Source organism: Lutra lutra, chromosome 3 (genome assembly GCF_902655055.1).
Source record: "Lutra lutra chromosome 3, mLutLut1.2, whole genome shotgun sequence".
Lineage (NCBI taxonomy): Eukaryota > Metazoa > Chordata > Mammalia > Carnivora > Mustelidae > Lutra > Lutra lutra.
In genome coordinates, this window is record NC_062280.1 from 96,758,233 (window position 1) to 96,779,887 (window position 21,655).

A 21,655-nucleotide genomic window follows, 5' to 3' on the forward strand; every position below is an offset into this window, starting at 1 on the left:
TAGATATATTTTCTAGGATTGGTCATCCACCTCAGGGTTGATGTTGTGAGGTTGGCTTAACACCTTCAGGGCAGATGTCAGGGTATGGTCCGGAGGCATGAAGTCTTAAGGGGTCATACTCAGCTCTGGGCCTTTAACTGCTGTGTAATTAATTTTCTTTCCTGGTTGTCCATAGTGTTGCCAGAAATTCCAGTTTTGTCCTCAATGCTCAGGAACAGCCAGGAAGAGATGCATAGGGCAAGATATGGGAAGGGATGTGGAGATTCCATCCCCTCTCTAGTCATTCCACTTTCCCCCACCTCTCCCATATGTTCACCAATTAGGAAACTCTATGGTCAACTGATTTTTTAGAAAGATGCAAGGCAGTTCCATGTGGAAAGGTATCTTCTTTTCACCAAATGTTCCTGGGCTATCGAGATATCCATAAGCAGTAACAAAGAGAGAGAGAGAGAAGAAAAGCAGAAACAGCAGCTCAATTCATATCTCACATCATAAGTAAAACTTAACTGAAATGTATGATAGAGGATGCTGGGAAGTGCTAGAATAGGAATCATCATGAATCTGTCTTCCCGTCTAGACAGCAAATGACACTTCTAGAATCTTTGAAACCACACTTTTGGAACTCTGGAGTATATTGAAGACTTGCAACTTCCAGGAGAAGGCCTGGACAGTAAATTGTGGTTAATTTCAGTTAATCCAGCTCTTACCAAAGTATAGTTAGCATCCTCCACCTACAGCCCCATGACACATAGCTTCATTGATCTTCTAGAGGAAGTTGCACACAATTTGTGGGAGCCATGATGTGCAAAAATGACCATATTCTCCAAATATCAGAGTTCTCTTCTCTGATAATTGACTGCTGCTTCTCATCATAGAGGTTTAAATGAGGTGGGAGCATCCATTGCTGTTGGACCTATCCCCATTTCAAGCCCCCCACCCAAATTTTGGCTAAAGTAACTATGGAGGATTTAAGGGGCTGGTGGTATTCCCCCAGTTTTTCTTTTCTTCCCCCCCCCCCCTTTTTGGGACCCAGTCAGTAAAGACTAAGACATCCAAACACAACTGCGTATGTAGGTTAAATTTGAGAGTGACTTTGCATGCCCAGAGAAAGGAACAGGCTCAGAAGAGAACTGAGAATACCTGAAGTTTTTACCTCAGGTTTATCCTTGGCACAGAGACAGCTTACAAAAGTTAAAAAATAAGTGCATAATTAATCAAAAGGAATAACAACAACAACAACAGAAACCACAGTAGAACATGGAAGAGAATCTGATTTATATAATTACCACATTATTAGATTTGAACATTTAGTTTTCAACAAAAATCATAATGGATATAAAGCAACAGTAAAGTGTGACCCATTGAAAGGACAAAAATAAGTCAATAGAAACAGTCTCTGAAAAAGACCTAATGACACATCTAGACAAAGAGTAAAACAACTTTTGGGGCACCTGGGTGGCTCAGTGGGTTAAGCCGCTGCCTTCGGCTCAGGTCATGATCTCAGGGTCCTGGGATCGAGCCCCGCATCAGGCTCTCGCTCAGCAAGGAGCCTGCTTCCTCCTCTCTCTGCCTGCCTCTCTGCCTGCTTGTGATCTCTCTCTGTGTCAAATAAATAAATCTTAAAAAAAAAAAAAAGAGTAAAACAACTTTAGTAAAGATACTCAAAGAACTAAAGAAGATGTGGAGAAAGTTAAGAAAATGATGTTTGAACAAAAAATAAAAAGGTAGGAAACCTAAAAGAAAGAAACCAAAAAGAAATTCTGGAGCTAAAATGTCTAAGAACCTGAAACGGAAACTTAATGGGTTTCAGACACAGATCTGAGCAGGCAGAAGTGAGAAAGACCTTGAAGATAGGACAACGGAAATTTGTGAGTCTGAGGAATAAAAAGCATGAAGAAAAGTAAGCAGAATCTAAGGTTGGATGAACCACCAAATAGATGAACATGTACACTGTAGAAGTTCCAGAAGAAGAGATAAAGAAAGGGGCTGAGAGAATATTTGAAGAAAGAAGGTGACTGAAGATGTTCCAAATTTGATGAGACATGATTATATACATGCAAAAGCTTAATGAACTCCATGAAAAATGAACTCATAGAAACCAACTCAGAAATACAGTATAATCAAACTCTCTAAAGACAGAGAAAATCTTGAAAGCAGCAAGTGATAAACAACTCCTCACATAGAAGAGATCCTCAAAAAGATTTTCAGCAAATACCTCATCAGAAACTTTGGAGGGCAGAAGGCATTGGGCTGAATTATCATATGGTCCAGCAATTTTACTTCTGGGATATATTCCAAAGAATTGAAAACAGGGTCTTAATGAGATATTTGTACAGCTGATTCATAGCAGCATTATTCACAGTAGTGAAAATGTGGAATCAACCCCTCTGTCCATTAATGGATGACTAGATAGGCAAAATGTGGTTTATACACATTTTGAAATAGTGTTTAGCCTTAAGAAGAAAGGAAATTCTGACATGGATGAACCTTGACGACATTATGCTGAATGTGATAAGCCATTTTCCAAAAGACAAAAAAATTCCTATGGTAATAGGATTCCTCTTCTATAAGGTACTTAGAGTAGTCAAATCATAAGTAGGTAAGGTAGAATGGAGATGGCCAGGACCTGAAGGTACTGGTGAATGAGGAGTTATTGTTTAATGGATACAGAGTTTCAGTTTTATAAGATAAAAAGAATTGTGGAGATTAATGGTGGTAGGGTTATATACTTTTATGAATTATTTGATATTGCTGAACTGTATACTTAGAAACGATTAAGGTGATGAATTTTATTTTACATGTATTTACCACAGTTGAAAAATTGAAAAAAATCAATTAAAAATGAATTCCAAACTTAAAATTATAAAGGAGAAAATCTTTGTGACCTTGGGTTATGCAAGTATTTTTCATTATATAGGGTATAAAAAACATGAACTGTAAAAGACAAACATGATGAATTTTACATATTTGTAAAGCACGTGTTTGATAAACAATCTATGTTTATATATATATACATACATTTTAAAATATACAAAAGAATTTATAAAAGAGTATATCAAATCTCTTAAAACTTAATAATAGAACAAAAAATGTTACATCATTAAGTTAGGGACTTCAGCTAAGAAGATATAGGGAATTCATATAAGCACTTCAAAAGTAGATATTGGAGAGATGGTAGTTGAAACTGCAGTGAGATACCAATCCACATGCATTAGAATAGGTAATATTTTACGTGCTGATAAGATGAAATGATGGCAACAGTGCTGAACAATGGAACTTACATATATTGCTGGTGGGAATGCAAAATGGTATAGAAACTTTGGAAAACATCATGCCAATTTCTTATGAACTTAAACATACCCCTAGCATACAACTCAAGGATCCCAATTTGGGCATTCAGTCAAGATAAATGAAAACATACTTTCTCCCAAAAAACTGTATGCAAAATGTTTAAAACAGCTTTTTATAGTCACCTAAAGCTTGTAACAATCCAGATGCCTTCAACTGGTAAATATATAAATAAGTCATGATATATCCATACAGTGGAATATATTATACATCAGAAAAGAAATTAACTACAAATATATACAACAACATAGATGAATTTCAAATACATTATGATAAGTGAAAGAAATCAGATTTAAAAGGCTACACACTGCATGATTGTGTTTATATACCATTCTGGAATGTGCAAGACTATAGGGGCAGAAACAGATTAGTTTTTCCCAGGAGATTTGGGGGTTAGAGAAAAGGATTGCTATTAAGAGACTTAAGGGAACTTAAAATTAAAAAAAAAAAAATCAGAGGGTAATTTCCAAAATCCAGTGTTAACTCTGTATGTGTGCTTTTATATGTTCGTGTGTCTGGGTGTATGTTTCTAGGAACACAAATAAGCATGCTTCTTCTTTGCCATAAACTTTCTATTTCACCCTCATGAGCTAATAATTTGTGCCTATAAAGAAATGCCTTTTTAAAATTATATATTATCAAAAAGAAAATAAGTTTGTGTTTATTCTTACTTAGAAAAGGAAAAATGAAATTTTGCTTTGTAAATCTGAATGAGAAAATGGCTGTATTAATCTCAAAGTAGTTTTTTTTTTTAGATTTTTATTTATTTATTTGACAGACAGAGATCACAAGTAGGCAGAGAGGCAGGCAGAGAGAGAGTGGAGGAAGCAGGCTCCCCGCTGAGCAGAGAGCCCCATGTGGGGCTCGATCCCAGGACTCTGGGATCATGACCCGAGCCGAAGGCAGAGGCTTTAACCCACTGAGCCACCCAGGCGCCCTCAAAGTAGTTTTTAAGATTCATGTTTCATAGCTTACGTAGAGACATTAGAAATTTTGTTGTTAATTTTATGTTATAGGAATTGAGTTTTCTTTTTTTTTAAGATTTTATTTATTTATTTGATGGAGAGAAAAAGATCACAAGTAGGCAGAGAGGTAGTAAGAGGGGGAGGGGGGGAAGCAGGGCCCCTGCTGAGCAGAGAGCCAACATCCTCCCCAACATCTGTCCTTAACTGATTTGTTAATTTTAGCCATTCTGACTGGTGTGAAATGGTATTTCACTGTGGATTTGATTTGTATTTCCCTGATGCTGAGTGATATGGAGCACTTTTTCATGTGTCTGTTGGCCATTTGGATGTCTTCTTTGCAGAAATGTCTGTTCATGTCTTCTTCCCATTTCTTGATTGGATTATTTGTTCTTTGAGTGTTAAGTTTGATAAGTTCTTTAGAGATTTTGGATATTAGGCCTTTATCTGACATGTCATTTGCAAATATCTTCTCCCATTCTGTCAGTTGTCTCTTGGTTTTGTTGACTGTTTCCTTTACTGTGCAAAGCTTTTTATCTAGATGGATGAAGTCCAAATAGTTCATTTTTGCCCTTGCTTCCCTTGCTTTTGGTGATGTTTCTAGGAAGAAGTTGCTTTGGCTGAGGTGGAAGAGGTTGCTGCCTGTTCTCTCCTCAAGGATTGTGATGGATTCCTGTCTCACATTGAGGTCTTTCATCCATTTTGAGTCTATTTTTGTATGTGGTATAAGGAAATGGTCCAGTTTCTTTCTTCTTCATGTGGCTGTCCAATTTTCCCAACACCATTTGTTGAAGAAACTGTCTTTTTCCCATTGGTCATTCTTTCCTGCTTTTTTGAAGATTAGTTGACCATGGAGTTGAGGGTCCATTTCTGGGCTCTCTATTCTGTTCCATTGCTCTATGTGTCTGTTTTTATAGAAATAAGCTATTTTAATATTAATAGACTGAAAGATCTCTTTCTACTTCAGTTTTGGTGTGTGTGTTTGGGTGTGTGTGTGTGTGTGTAATGTAATATCTATATATTATATGGGTATTTGTATTTTGTGCTCATATTAGCATATCATTAGAGAATCATTAAGCATTTTGGGGGATCAGGGTAAGAGGAAAGTATATTGAAGGTATATTTAGTTCGAATTTAGTGGGCTATATTTTTGTAGTTCTCAGTAATTTCCATGTATAGTTAGAATTTTGGTAGTCACCTTAATGAGAGACCAGCTTCCAGGAATACTCTAGAATAGGGACGGCAAATGTACTGCTTTGTGAACTTGTCCTTGGTACCTGCTGCTGGAAGGATATGAATCATGGAGAAACAAGGTTGAGATGTACAGGGCCAAAGGATTAATCTGTGAATAATTCTTTGACTCATAGAGCTGATATGTGGCAGAAACTTGATAGATTTTTCAAATTTGACAATTCAAAAGTAATTTTATACAACATGCTGGTAATAAGTTACAAACCTGAAAGAAACTTTTAGAAAGTAACAAAAATAAAAAGCAAAATTTGATCATCCATGCTTGATTCAAGTCTGAATTACCTTATTTCATTGTAGAAAATAATACAAAGTTGTCCTAGGAAGAGGCAATCAAAGCATAAGCCATAGAAAATATTGTAAAGGCACTCTAAATATGTGTCCAATGGTTAATTAATAAAAATGTCTTGTTCTCCTCAATTTAGAGATGTGGAAATATTTATAAATTTTTTTTAATTGAGGTGAAATTGGTGTATAACATTATGTAAGTTTCAAGTGTAGAGCAGTATATTAGAAATTTTTATGTAAGGATCACCACTAAAAGTCTAGTTACTATCCATCACCATACACTTGATCCCCTTCACCCATCTTTCCCACCCACCATGGCCCTTCCCTTTGTGACTTATTTCACCTTGAAGATCAATCCATGTTGTCACAAACAGCAAGATTTCATTTTTTTTTTTTTTTGTGGCTGAGTAGCACTTCATTGTGTGTGTATGTTTGTGTGTGTCTGTGTGTGTATGTATATACCACATCTTTATCCATTCTTCCATCAGTGGACATATCCATTTCTTAGCTGTTTTTAATAATGCTGCAGTGAACATAGGAGTATATATATCTTTTTGAATCAGCATATTTGTATTTTTTGCATAAATACCCAGAAGTATAATAGATAGATCATATGGTGGTTCTAGTCTTAATTTTTTGAGGAACCTCCATACTGTATCCCATAATAGCTATACCAGTGTACATTCCCACCAACAGAGTATGAGGGTTCTCTTTTTTCTATATCCTCTTTAACACTTACTGTTTCTGGTCTTTTTGATAATAGCCATACCAAAGGTATGAGATGCTCTCTCATCATGGTTTTGATTTGCATTTCCCTAATAATTAGTGATGGTGAACATCATTTCATGTGCCTTTTGGTCACCTGTATTTCTTCTTTGGAAAAATGTCTACTTAGATCCTCTGCCCATTTTTTAACCAGGTTGCTTTGTTGTTAAATTGTATTTGTTCTTTATATATTTTGGATATTAATCCCATGTTGGAAATATGATTTGCAAAAATCTTCTCCCATTTTCTCCAACCCATGTTTGGTTCTTATGAATAGTTGCTTTATAGTCCATATTTGGCACAACTTACATTGTGTTCAATCATTTGTCTGAAATAGAGGAGCTTCCTGTTTAATACATTTTGGAAATTGAGAGTTAGGAAAGAAAAGGGCAAGACCTGAAGTCAGGAATGCTTCCTAGTCTCGGAATCTCCTGACTTTTATATACCTTCCCTTCCAAACACGCATACACAAATAAACTCAGACATAACAAAATAATCCCACGTTCCATATTAAATATACAATTATTATACCCAAGATGGGTTTTATTCAAGTAGGACTTTAGGTTCTGTCTGCCAAGCTTGAATCCTAATGCTGCTGTCACCATCTTTGAGAGCCTGGACAAATTCTTCAACCTTTCTATACTTCTGTTTCCTTCATAAAATAAAGATGATACTCATACTTTACCTATCTTACAGAGTTGTAAGGGTTTAATGAATTACTTCATAGAGTGCACTTGATTATACTGTTATCATTGGAATTGGTGTATTGACATTTGGAGCTATGCTTTGGGGGGAATTTTTAGGTTTTGAGCTTTTTTACTTTATTTCTCCTATTTTTATATTTTTAAATTTTTTATTTATTTATTTGAGAGAGAGAGCATGAGTGAGGGAAGGGCAAAGGTGAGAGAAAAGCAGCCTCCCCACTGAGCAGGGAGTCCAAAGTGGGGTTCGATCCCCAGATCCCAGGATCATGACCTGAGCTGAAGGCAGATGCTTAACCGACTGAGCCACCCACGTGCACCTATTTCTCTTATTTTTAAAATCCTCCTGTGCCTTTGAAAATTCTTGGTCCATGTGCACTTAAAAGGCCTTTAGCTCAAGATTCTAAACAATTTGACATCTTGGGCAGTCTTGGCTAAGAAGATCGATAGACTTAGTGGGCTTTTGGGAACAGAAATTGAGGAATATGGAGGGCAGAGATTGATATATACAACCCACCCCTACCACTTTTGTTTTAATTAATAAACTATTTTTTAAGAGCACATGTGGGTTCACAGTAAAATTGAGTGGAAAGTACAGGAAGTTTCCATATACCCCTGTCCTCACAAACGTAAAACCTCCCTCTCTATGAAATTCTGCACCACATTGGTACATTTGTTATAATCCGTGAACCTGCACTGGCACATCATTATTACCTTGTGTCCATTTACATTTTGTGTCCATTTACATTTTGGTTCACTCTTGATATTATACATTCTGTGGGTATTGACAAAGGTATAAAGCATGTATCTACTATTGTAGTATCATATGGAATAGTTCTACTACCTTAAAACTTTTCTTTGCTTTGCCTGTTCATCCCTCCTTCCTCTGTAATTTCTGGCAACCATTTATCTTTTCATTGTTTCCATAGTTTTGCCTTTTTGAGATTATTTAGTAGTTGGAATCACATAGTATATAGTTTTTTCAGATTGGCTTCTTTGACTTAGTAATATGCATTTAAGTTTCCTCCATGTCTTTTCATGGTTTGATAGCTCATTCTTGTTTAGTGCCTGATAATATTCCATTGCTGGGATGTATTGAAGTATATCTTGGTTCCTTCCAGATTTTGGCAGTTTGACTATAAGTATTCATGTGCAGTTTTTTTGTTTAGACATAAGTTCTCAAATCCTTTGTGTAAATACCAAGGAGCATGACTGCTGTGTGTATGATAAGATTATATTTAGTTTTGTAAAAAACTGCCAAAGAGTCTTCCAAAGTGACTTTATCATTTTACATTTCCCCTAATAATAAATGAGATTTCTTCTTGTTCCAAATCCTTGTTAGCATTTGGTATTGTTAGTGTTTAAGACTTTGCCATTCTAATAAGTATATATGGGTATCTCATTGTTTTATGTTGCAACTCCCTAATGATTTATGATACTGTATATCATTTCATATGCTTTCTTGGAATCTCTATCTTCTTAGGTGAGATGCCTATTCACATCTCCTCTTTTGCCATTTAAAAATCAGGTGGTTCTTTTTTTATTGTTTTATGCATCTTTTTATATTTTGGAAAATGGTCCTTCATAGATACATCTTTTTTTTAATTAATATAAAATGTATTATTTGCTCTGGGGGTACAGGTCTGTGAATCATTAGTCTTATACAATTCACAGCACTCACCTTAGCACATACCCTCCCCAATGTCCATAACCCAGCCACCCTGTCCTTTCCTCTCCATCCCCCAGCAACCTTCAGTTTGTTTCCTGAGATTAAGAGTCTCTTATGGTTTGTCTCCCATATTTTGCCCAGAGTGTGGCTTATCTTTTCATTCTCTCGATATTGTCTTTCATAGAGCAGAATGTTTTTATTTTAATGAAGTCCCACTCATCAATTATTTCTCTTTTTTATTCTCAAATTCATGTTGTATTTCTTTTTTTCTTTTTTTTTTAAGTGATCAACAATTTTTATTTTTATTTTTTTAACATCAAGGTTGGTATTTTTTGATGTAGTGTTCAGCGATTCATTAGTTATGTATAACACCCAGTGCTCATTACAACACGTGCCCTCCTTAATATCCATCACCTGGTTATCCCATCCCCGCTGCCCCCTTCCCTTCTGTAACCATCAGTTTGTTTCCTGGACTCCAGAGTCTCTCATGGTTTGCCTCCCTCTCTGATTTCTTCCCATTCAGTTTTCCCTCCCTTCCCCTATAGTCCTGTGTGCTATTCCTCATATTCTACATATGAGTGAAACCATATGATATTGTCTTTCTCTGCTTTACTTATTTCACTAAACATAATCCCCTCTAATTCCATCCATGTCATTGCAAATGGTAGGTATTCATCCTTTCTGATGGCTGTGTAATATTCCATTGTATATATGGACCACATCTTCTTTATCCATTCATCTGTTGAAGATTGCACCTTTGGTATTGTATCTCAAATGTCATCACCATACCATGGTGAATAACACTATACTACTTTCAGTGGTAGTGCTGGTACCTTATACTATCAAAATAATCCTGATTCATCCCTGCAATCCCTTGTGTCATTGCTGTCATTCATTTATTCATTTTACTTATGTATAAGCATAGTTAGATAGAATGTAATGGAATACATTGTTGCTATTATTATTTTGAGCAAATTGTTATTTGTTAGATAATTAAGAACAAGAAAAAAGTTTTTATTTTACCTTCACTTGTTCTCTAGTGTTCTTCTCTTCTTATATACAACTGCTTTTCTAGTCTATATCATATTCCTTCACTCTAAAGAACTTCTTTTAGTAATCCTTGCAAAGCCAGTCTCTTAGCAACAGATTTCTTTAATTTTTGTTTGAGAAAGTCTTTATTTCACCTTGACTTTTGAAAACTAATTTCACAGAGGGATGACTCGGTGGCTCAGTCAGTTAAGCGTCTGCCTTAGGCTCAGGTCATGGTCCCAGGGTCCTAGGATTGAGTGTTGCATCAGGCTCCTTGTGCAGGGAACCTGCTTCTCCGTCTCTCTCTGACAAAAGAAGAGAAAAGAAAAAGAAAAAAAGAAAAACTAATTTCCCAGAGTACAGAATTTGAGATTGGTAAGTTTTTACTTTCAACACTTTAAATATTTCTCTCCACTCTCTTGTTTTAATGGCTTCTGAGATGAAGCTGTATGTAATTCTTACTTTTGCTCCTATATAGGCATAACGTTTTTTTTTTTTTCCTTTGACTTCCAAGATTTTTATCTGTAATTTTCTGAAGTTTGGATACAACATGCCTAGGTATGTTGTTTTGGGCATTTATCCTGCTAGATGTCCCTGGACTTCTTGGTTCTGTGTTTTGGCGTCTTAATATTAATTAGAAAAATTCTCAGTCATTATTTAAAAATATAGTTTTAAAATTTGAAAAACAGCAGCTTAATGCTATAGACAGCCTTCTAGTCAAAAGTAAGTTCATATGGCTACAATGAAAGTATATGGTAGACAGATCCTAGTAGGAAAAGACTGGTTAGCTTTTTTTTTTTTTTTTTTTTTTTTAACAACATGCATCACTCTTGCCAACATGAAATCACATGCTGTTAGGGTCTACTTCTAATAGTATTTAAATCAAGTTAAATAATATTAGGACTTAACATCTGAAACGAATAAGCAAACAAAAGAATTAATAGAAACAGATAATAAAAGAGCATGTATTCATAAGCTATGTCTATCTCTATTTTCAGATGCCTTGATCTTGTATATAGAAAATCCTAAGAACTCCACTAAAAAACCGTTAGAACTAATAAATGATTTCTGCGTTTTTGCAGGATATAATATCATTGTATAAAAATCAACTGTATTTCTATACACTTGCAGTGAACAATCCGAAAATTACATTAATTCTGTTGACAATAGCATCAAAAAGAATAAAATACTTAGGAATACATTTTACAAAAGATGTGTAAAACTAATATTCTGAAAGCTACAAAACGTTGAAAGAAATTTAAAAAGATCTAAATTAATGTAAAAACATCTCGTGTTAATATATCAAAAAGACCCAGTACTGTTAAGATGGCTATACTCCTCAAACTTGTGAGTCTATCAGTAGACTCAAGAGTCTATCAGTATCTCTGCTGATTAGAAGGGTAATCACAACAATGTAATTGAGACATTGTTACAAGGATAAATATCTAGATCAACAAGAGAATCAGCAGCCCAGAAATAAACTCATACATTTACAGTTAATTGATTTTTAAAGAGGAGACTAAGACCATTGAATGGGGGAAAGAATAGTCTTTTCAATAAATGGTGCTGGGATAGCCATATGCAAAAGAATGAAATTGGACTTTGAACTCACTCTATATACAAAAATCAACTCAAAATGGTTCTGTAGGGGCACCTCGGTGGCTCAGTGGGTTAAAGCCTCTGCCTTCGGCCCAGGTCATGATCCCAGGGTCCTGGGATCAAGCCCCACATCAGGCTGTCTGCTCCGCAGGGAGCCTGCTTCATCTTCTCTCTCTCTCTCTCTGCCTGCCTCTCTGCCTACTTGTGATCTCTGTCTGTCAAATAAATAAATAAAATCTTTAGAAAAAAAAAAGGTTCTGTAAAAACAGAAACTATAAAACTATTAGAAGAAAGTATAGAGGTAAATTTATTCCTTGGTTTTAACAATAGTTCTTAAATATGACATTGAAACCAGAAGCAACAAAATACCAACTAGACAAATTGAACCTTATGAAAACTAATAACTTCTGTACTCCAGAGGACACAACCCAACCAGAGAAAATGAAGACAACCCACAGAATGGTAGAAAATATAGGCAAAGCATATATTTGATAAGTGAGGTGTAGAATGTGTATAGAATGTGTAAAGAACTCATACAATTCAATAATAAAAAGATAAACAACCCAATTCAAAAATGGGCAAAGGATTTGCGTAGACATTTCTCCAAAAAAGGTACGCAAATGGCCAACAAGCACATGAAAAGAATGTTTGTCATCATTAATCATCAGGAAAATGTAAATCAAACAGTATGGCTAGAAGCAAAAAGTCAATAACAAGTGTTGGTGAGGCTTTGGCAAAACTGAAATCCTTGAATACTGCTGGTGGGAATGTAAACTGGTACAGCTGCTTTGGAAAACAATCTGGCACTTCCTCAAATAATTTTTTTTTAAGATTTTATTTATTTATTTGACAGAGACAGCGAGAGAGGGAATACAAGCAAGAGGAGAGGGAGAAGCAGGCTTCCCGCTCAGCAGGGAACCCGATGCAGGGCTCGATCCCAGGACCTGGGAACATGACCTGAGCCAAAGGCAGATGCGTAATAACTAAACCACTCAGGCGCCCCTTCCTCAAGTAATTCAACATAGTGTTACCATATAATTCAGCTATTCAGTACCTAGGTGTATACCCAAGAGAAATGAAAAAATATATGTCCAAACAAATACTTGTTCATGAATGTTTTCAGAATGTTTTTATAAAAGCCAAAAGTTGAAAACAACCAAAATGTCTCTCAGCAGATAAATTTATAAATAATAGTGAATTCTCCATACAATGGAATATTATTTGGCCTTAAAAAAGAATGAATACATGCTACAGCATGGATGAACCTTGAAAACACTGAAAGAAGAAAAGTGAAAGGAGGTAATCACAAAAGAGTATCTACTATATGAGTCTGTATATTTGAAAGTTTAGGGAAATCTTTTGGGAGAGGAAATAGATTAATGTTTGCTTAGGGCTGGGAGGCAGGACAGTGATTAAGGGAGTGATAGCTAAAGATTATGGGGTTCCTTCTTGAGATGTTGAAAATGTTCTAACATTTATTGTGGTGATGGTTGCACATATCTGAGCGTATATGAGAAACCATTGAGTTATATACTTTAAATGGATGAATTATATGGCATTATGAATTACATCTCAATAAAGCTGCTTAAATAAAAGAAGAGGCTGCTCCAAAAATATATATAGTTACCATCAAATTTAGCAGGAGGAGACCAGACATTTATAGGTGGCATTTCTTTTAGCCTTCCTTCCCCATCTCATTTCCCTTTTGTACCCCAAACTTGAAGTAGGAGGTTCAGCATACCATCCTGTCAGTAGTGGTTTTTTTTTTTTAATTTTTAAGATTTTATTTATTTGTCAGAGAGAGGGGGCGCAGAAGCCGGAGGAGGGCAGGCAGAGGGAAAACCAGGCTCCCTACTGAGCAAGGGCCCAATGTGGGACTCGATCCCAGGACCTTGGGATCATGACCCAAGCTGAAGGCAGACCCCAACCAACTGAGCCACCCAGGTGTCCCCTGCCATTGCTCTTTAGAGAAGTCATTGCAACCTGCAGTCTGACTCCGGCCTAAGGAGAAGGGTGTTGGGAGAAAGGATTTCTCTAAACCATGGCTCATACCAAGCATAGGGCTTGCAATCAATCAGTGGTAAAGCATCCAGGAGGTAACTGGCTACAAAAGCTTCTCTCAGTAGTTCATCCTCTCCTGGGTAAGATGTGAAATAACCTTTTTATCAAAAGCCTGTTACAAGTACAGTGGCATCTGAAATTATATTGCTCTGACTTCTAAATAGACATGCCCTTTCAGAGCACAAATATTGGTGCTCTGAAGGAGGCAAGTGCAGCCTGTGTCGTTGGCTTGTTTGAAGACATCTGTGTGCTGTCCGTGCCAGTGGGGAGCATTTGTGCCAGAAGACTTCCACCTAGCATGTTGTAGTCCCATAGAATATATTGCATAGGTGGAGAATAAGTGAAATATTCATTTTAATTGTAAACATTTCATTTGCAAAAAACCTAAAGATTCAACCTCTTTTTCCCATCATTGGTAGTTCTGAACACTAGAATTTTTTTTTTTTACCAGAAGGTCAAAATGAACCTACGTATATGATTGTGAATGGACAAAATGGTGACATAATTGGGTATTGGCAAGTTATTTTTCCATTTTCATTACTGTGTGAATTTTTAATATTAATATGGAGACATAAAACATTAAAGGAAATCAACTCTCAGTAATATAATTTATGGCAAATATAAATAAATCTAGTAAATATTTGTTTACAATGCCACCACTTAGCTTTTTTTAAACAAGAAAGAATTTTTTATCACAACTGAGCAGTATCTATCATTTTATCACAGAGTAGTTACATCTATTCACTCAACTTTTCTCATTAATTCTACATGCAAGTGCATGGTTTTTCTTAAAGATTTTATTTATTTAGTTAATTATTTTTTTTTTAATTTATTTGAGACTGACAGAGAGAGAGAACAAGCTGAAGGAAGAGAGACAAGAGAGAGAGAAAGAGGGCGAGACAGAAGCAGACTCCTCACTGAGCAGGGAACCTAATGTGTGGGTCAATCCTAGGATCCTAGAATCATGACCTGAGCTGAAAGCAGACCCTTAACTGACTGAGCCACCCAGGCTCCCCTAAGTGCATGTTTTTAATGTTGTCTGTACTATTCTTTTGTGTTTGTTATGAAATATGTTTAATTTTAAAAATTGTTAGCAAGTTTCAAATATCTCAAATTGACACTGTTATGCTAAAATACCACAAAAATTCCGTTAAAATGGATAGTTTATTTATTAATATCAGTAATCATGTTACAACCTACGAGGAGTTTTTCTGTTCTTAATTGTCTTCTATCACTGCTCTTTAATCATACGGGCCCCTAGAAGATGACTCGAAATTTTGTGGGTAGTTTTTCGGTTGTCACAATGATAGGGGGATGTTAGGAGGCCAGCTGTCTTGATGCCTAAGTTCAATAGATCCATTAGATTCCAACCCTTGTCTTTATACCTGCTCTCAGTGCTTGCTGCTTCCAATTCCCAATCTTCTAGATTGGGACATGTTCACTTTCGCAAGCATTTTACATTATGGCTTCTTTTCTTTTGCCAAGTCAGTTACCACTTACCTGTCAGCATTGACTTCTAAACATCTGTTGAAATTTTTTTACCATGTTTTCTTTCCCATTCTCTCTTACACAGTGGGTTTCTGTCCTTTTTTTTTTTAATTCCTTTTTAAATTATTTATTTATTTATTTATTTATTTAAAACATATTATTTATTTATTTGACAGACAGAGATCACAAGTAAGCAGAGAGGCAGGCAGAGAGAGAGGAAGGGAAGCAGACTCCCCACTGAGCAGAGAGCCCGATGCAGGGCTCGATCCCAGGACCCTGGGATCATGACATGAGCCGAAGGCAGAGGCTTTAACCCACTGAGCCACCCAGGTGCCCCTTAATGCCTTTTTTAAGTGTAATTTTATTTTTTCAGTGTTCCAAGATACACTGTTTACATATAACACCCCGTGCTCCATGCAATACGCGCCCTCCTTAATACCCACCACCAGGCTCACCCATCCCATCACCCCTTCCCCTCTAAAACCCACAGTTTCTGTCTCAGAGTCCATAGTCTTTCATGGTTTGCCTCCCCCTATGATATCCCCCCAATTCACCTTTCCTTTCTTTCTCCTAATGTCCTCCGTGTTATTCCTTATGTTCCACAAGTAAGTGAAACCATATAACAATTGACTTTTTCTGCTTGACTTATTTCACTAAACATAATCTCCTCGAGTCCCATCCATGTTGATACAAACAGTTGGGTATTCATCCTTTCTGATGGCTGAGTAATATTCCATTTGTATATATGGACCATATCTTCCTACTCTGTCCATTGTTTTCAAAGGCCGGGTGATCACCAAGTGATGAATCTGCTGTGCTTAACAGCTCAGTGGGAGATAGCTCGTCTTAGAGGATATGGCAGACATTTTAGGTAGTTTGGCTATTGTGTAGACTAGCTGGTGTCTTGGCAGTTAGTGCCTAGTTGGGGCTAGATCTGTTAAGCACATTGCCATTTCTGAGCCCACCTAAAATTCCAGTCATACTTAAAGTTATCAGTTCATTCTAGCCTTGCATTAACTCACCGTGAACAGTATTTTAGACAATTAACATTTTCTATGACTGAGAGTAATGTGTAATCTTACTCATTACTCTTTCTCAGGCTGAGCTTTTAGAAACTGATTTGCATTCAGAAGTAACAGTAAAAACGGTGCGACGGCTCCTTGTCATTAAAAGGAAAACACTGGATAAACATATAGTTTATCCATATGTTTAGAAAAACATATAGTTTTTCTTCATATTAACAGATTTTTTGGTAGAAGGCCTCAGTGGGATTGTAGAGGGGCATCAAATCTGAATGAACTTCATCAGCTATTAAGTGACATAATGATCAGAAGATTGAAGACTGATGTTTTAACCCAGCTGCCCCCCAAAGTCAGACAGCGTATTCCCTTTGATCTTCCATCAGCAGCTGCCAAGGTGAGAATGCTGGTTTGGTTCAAAGTCTTACTTTAAGTCATTTTAATGAAACATTGCACATATTCATATTTCATAGAAGGAAAAGGGATTAATTAATAGAACATATGGTCTTCATTTCAAGAAGAGAACAGGAAAAATTTAACTTTCACTCATCAAATAATGTGAAAAGATTCAGTATCCTACTGATTTAAAAAAAATACTTCTGCTCAATATAAAAGAAAAGTACTTCAACTGCAATGAAGATTTAGTATTAAGAATTCTAAGTACCTAATAGGGTGTAAAGCTCAATAATTAGGAAGCAAAGTTATGTTTCTTGCTCTAGGATTTTTTTTCAAGTATGAGCTGTCTTCTAGAATAACTTGGATATAGCCTTCTTCTTGAAGATCTGAAAACTCTAATCATATTGAAAGATGTGAAGGTCTATATATTAGAAAGTCAAATTGTATTTTACCTAATCCTTATGTACATGCTTATATATTCTCTGAAATTTCTTTAAATCTGGACAGGACTTTGTTGACAAAGACTATTTATTATTGCATTGTTTTATCTTGAATGTTTAAGGTAGACATTTTATAACCATTGAGCAATATGTTGTCGGTAAAATAGGAATAATCTGATTTTCTTTATCCATCATTTTAGCATTAGGAAGAAAAGTGAAAGAGTCAGTGTATGATTACATTACATTTTTATTTAGCTGATATTCCTCATGTTTATTTATTTATTTATTTTTAAGATATTATTTATTTATTTGACAGAGATCACAAGCAGGCAGGCAGAGAGAGAGAGAGGAGGAAGCAGGCTCAGCAGGGAGCCTGATGCGGGGCGATCCCAGGACCCCAGGATCATGACAAAGGCAGAGACTTTAACCCACTGAGCTACCCAGGCACCCCGATTTTTTTTTCTTTTTTTTAACCTTATAATTTTTTTATTATGTCGTTAGTCACCATACAGTACATCATTAGTTTTTGATGTAGTGTTTCATGATTCATTGTTTGTGTATAACACCCAGTGCTCCATGCATATTTAAATGAAAGCCTATCTTGTTATGAAAATACTTTGCTACCATATACATTTTCACTGTTTCCTTTTTATGTATATAAACTTTTATTTTTACTTTTCAAAATGTTTTATCTTAAGGAAAAGCTCTAATTGCTTGATTTATGATGTTAGCAAAGAGCTTGGCTTTCACCCACAGCTTTTCATTGGTTTCTGCCTTTGGTGCGAACATGTGCTGACCTTTCTCCATATTGATGTTTTTAAGTGAATACATTGATATCTTTGGGAATTTGTTTTCATATCTTTACAAAGAAAAAAGAAAAAAGTAGGACAAAATTCATTATTGCATTAATTGTTCTTTTTTTTTTAAGATTTTATTTATTTAGTTAGTTGAGAGAAGAGAGAACACGAAGTGGGGGAGGATCAGAGGGGAAGGGAAATGGAGGGGGAAAGAGTCCTAAGCAGACTTCCTGCTGAGTGCCGACCCCAAGTTGGAGCTGGATCTCATAACCCTGAGATCATGACCTGAGCCGAAATCAAGAGTCAGATGCTTAATGGACTGAGCCACCCAGAGCCCCTGTTCTTCTGTCATTTATGCCATATTTCTAAGCATTGTTATTTTCTCCCACATAGGAATTGAATGCCAGCTTTGAAGAGTGGGAAAAATTAATGAGAGCTCCAAATTCAGGTGCCACTGAGACTGTCATGGGGTTGATTACTCGCATGTTTAAACAAACTGCTATTGCCAAGGTATTTATTGCTGAGACATGTGTTTCTCTTGATACAAATTATTTAATGTATTTTAATGCTTTTATTTAAGCAGCTTATTTGCATACTGTAACATGTCTTTGCCATTTAATTTTTTTTAAGACTTTTTATTTATTTATTTGACAGACAGAGATCACAAGTAGGCAGAGAGGCAGGCAGAGAAAGAGGGTGAAGCAGGCTCCCTTCCGAGGAGAGAACCCAATGCGGGGCTTGATCCCAGGACCCTAGGATCAAGACCTGAGCCGAAGGCAGAGCCTTTAACCCACTGAGCCACCCAGGTGCCTCATCCATTTAATTTTAAAAATCTGATATGGAAAATTCAAGCATATTCAAAGTAAACAGTGGTATAATGGACACCATTATATCTGCCCATATATTGGTCTTTTCCAATATATGGGTACACTTTGATGAGGGAATATAATATGCTTTACATGTTCTCATTTAAAGGACATACGTATATTCATCTTTGTCATCAGATTTTTCTGTCGTTTTTGATACATAATTGCTACAAATAATGTTTTTATTTAAGTCAAACATTTTTAATTGGTATTATGATTCTAGTTCCCTACAGAGATAGATGTGCTCATATTCTGTCTAAAAGTGCAAATTAGAGGTGTTAGAGTTTTTAAATCTCAGTGTGCATATAAAGTAGATTCATCACACATTCTTGTTTTTACTAGCATGATAGAACTTAGACATGCTAATGAGTGTTACTCTTTTCCAATTCTGAAATTTTTTATATAAGATAATTTTTTAAGTGAGGTATGTTGAGGTGTAATTCACATTCAGTGAAACTTGTCCTTTTAAAATACATAGCTTAATGAGGCTTGACAAATACATAGGGTAAATCACCAGTACAATCAAAATAAAGAATATTTCCATTTGCCCAGAACTTCCCTGATGCACCTTTGCAGTTATCTCCCTCACACCCTGCCTTCTGCACCTCAGCAGTCACAGATCTAATTTTTACAACTGTAGTTCTGCATTTTCCCGAATGTTCCAAAAACGGAGTCACAGAGTATATAGCCTTGTGCTTAAAGCATAAAGCTTTTGAATATTGATCCATGTTTTGCATATGTCGTTAGTTTTTTCATTTTTATTTCTGAATAATGTTCCAGTGTTTGGATATATAACAATTTTTTTTTCCTCCACCAGTTAATGGTAATGGGATCTTACCAGTTTGGGCCATTATGAGTAACTGTAGGAATCATTCATGTACAGGTCTTTGTATGGACAGATTTTCATTTCCTTTGAGTAAATAACTGGGAGTGGGAATGTTGGGTCATATGGAAGAAACAGGTTAAATTTTATAAAAAGCTGCCAAATTGTTTTTCAAGTATCATTGTCCATTCCTAGTAGCTACATGTGAGTGTCCCAGTGGTTCTGCATCTTTGTCAGCACTTGGTATTGACAGCCTTCTTAGTTTTAGCAATTTTCCACGGTATTTACTGGTATTTCATTGTCGTTTTAATTTGCCTTCTCCTAATGTATAGTGATAGCATATTTTCATGTGTTTTTATCTATAATAGACATCATATATCTGTTATATATCATATAGTCTGTGCATAGCAAGCCCATATTTATATTGGATTATAAGAGTTCTTTTTTAAAAAGATTTATTTATTTATTTTAGCAAGAAAGAGAGTGGAGGTCGGTGAGAGAGGGAGTAGGAGAGAGAATCTTAAGCAGACTCCCCACTGAAGATGGAGCCAATAGGGAGCTCAATCCCATGACTCTGAGATCATGACCTGAGCTGAAATCAAGAGTGAGAGGCTCAACAGGCCAAGCCACCTGAGTGCCCCAGAGCTCTTTATATATTTTAGAAACAAGTATTCTAAAATATTGGTCTTTCCAAATATTGCTTCCAAGTCTGTATATTCCATTTTATTTTCTTGAAATTGTCTTTAAAAGAACAGAAGTTAAATTTTGAAACAGTCCAGTTTATTATTTTCTCTTTCATGTTCTCCGCAATTTCAGTCCTAATTAATTTTTGCTTATTCCAAGTTCACAAAGATCCTCTCTGTGTTTTCTTCTAAAAGTGCTATATCTTTGGGTTATATAAGTAAGTCTAGAACTATTTTGAGTTAATTTTTTTAAATGTGGTACGAAGTTAAAGATAGAGATTTAGTTATTTTGTTTTGGTTTGAATGGGTTTTTTTGTTTGTTTATGGATTTTCAATTTTCATTTGATACTCATTATGGAAACCGTTTTTCTCTTGTTGACTCACCTTAACACCTTCATAAAAAATTATTTGGTTATCTATGTGTGGATCTGTTTATGAACTCTTGTCTGTTTCTTTGACCTATACATCTCATTTGACAACACTAACGCATCTGTTTAAACTACCTTTCTAATAAAGCTTGAAATCACATGGTGTTCACTCCTACTTTATTCAAAATTATTTTGTCTGTTGTAAGTCCTTTGCTTTTCCTTACATTGTTTAGAATTAGCTTGTTAAGAATGCAAACTTTTGATTGGAATTGCATTGTATCTATAAATTCATTTGGAAGAATTGACTTCTTAATAGTATTGAATTTCCTGATCCATGGAATGAATATCTTCTCTTATTTCTCCCAGCTTTGTTTTCTAATTTCATTGAATACATTTTGCTAGATTTACTCTAGTTATTTCATGTATTTTTATGTACTTATAACTATTTTTTTCTATTTAAATTCAGTTAATTAACATATATTGTATTATTAGTTTCAGAGGTAGAGTTCAGTGATTCATCAGTCTTGTATAATACCCAGTACTCATTACATCAAATGCCCTTCTTTATGTCCATCACCCAGTTACCCTATCACCTCACACCCCTCCCCTCCAGCAACCCTCAGTTTATTTCCTATGATTAAGCGTCTCTTATGGTTTGTCTTCCTCTCTGATTTCATCTTGTTTTATTTTCTCCTACCTTCCCCTATGATCCTCTGTTTTGTTTCTTAAATTCTACATATGAGTGAGAGCATATGATAATTGATTTTCTCTGGTTGATTTATTTCACTTAGAATAATATCCTCTAGTTCCATTCACATTGTTACAAATGGCAAGATTTCTTTTTTTTTTTTTTTTTTTTTTTTACTGGCTGAGTAGTATTCCCTTGTATACATATACCACATCTTCTTTATCCATTCATCTGTCGATGGACATCTGTGTTCTTTCCATAGTTTGGCTGTTATGGACATTGCTGCTATGAACACTGGAGTGCAGGTGCCCCTTCAGATCACTACATTTGTATCTTTGGGGTAAATTCCTAGTAGGGCATTGCTGGATTGTAGGGTAGCTCTGTTTTCACTCTTTGAGGAACCTTCATACTATTTTA

The 21,655-nt window shown here is 35.7% G+C and overlaps 1 protein-coding gene across 3 annotated transcripts in view; it reads left to right on the top strand.

The window, feature by feature from the left end:
- The window catches only part of ZRANB3 (zinc finger RANBP2-type containing 3), a 329,435-nt gene that overhangs the window by 214,832 nt on the left and 92,948 nt on the right, over positions 1-21,655 (top strand). For all 3 annotated transcript variants that reach the window (XM_047722507.1, XM_047722509.1, XM_047722508.1), the window contains exons 7-8: positions 16,403-16,574; positions 18,204-18,320. In XM_047722507.1, the coding sequence (XP_047578463.1) occupies positions 16,403-16,574; positions 18,204-18,320 (289 nt within the window). The remainder of the gene's footprint in view (positions 1-16,402; positions 16,575-18,203; positions 18,321-21,655) is intronic.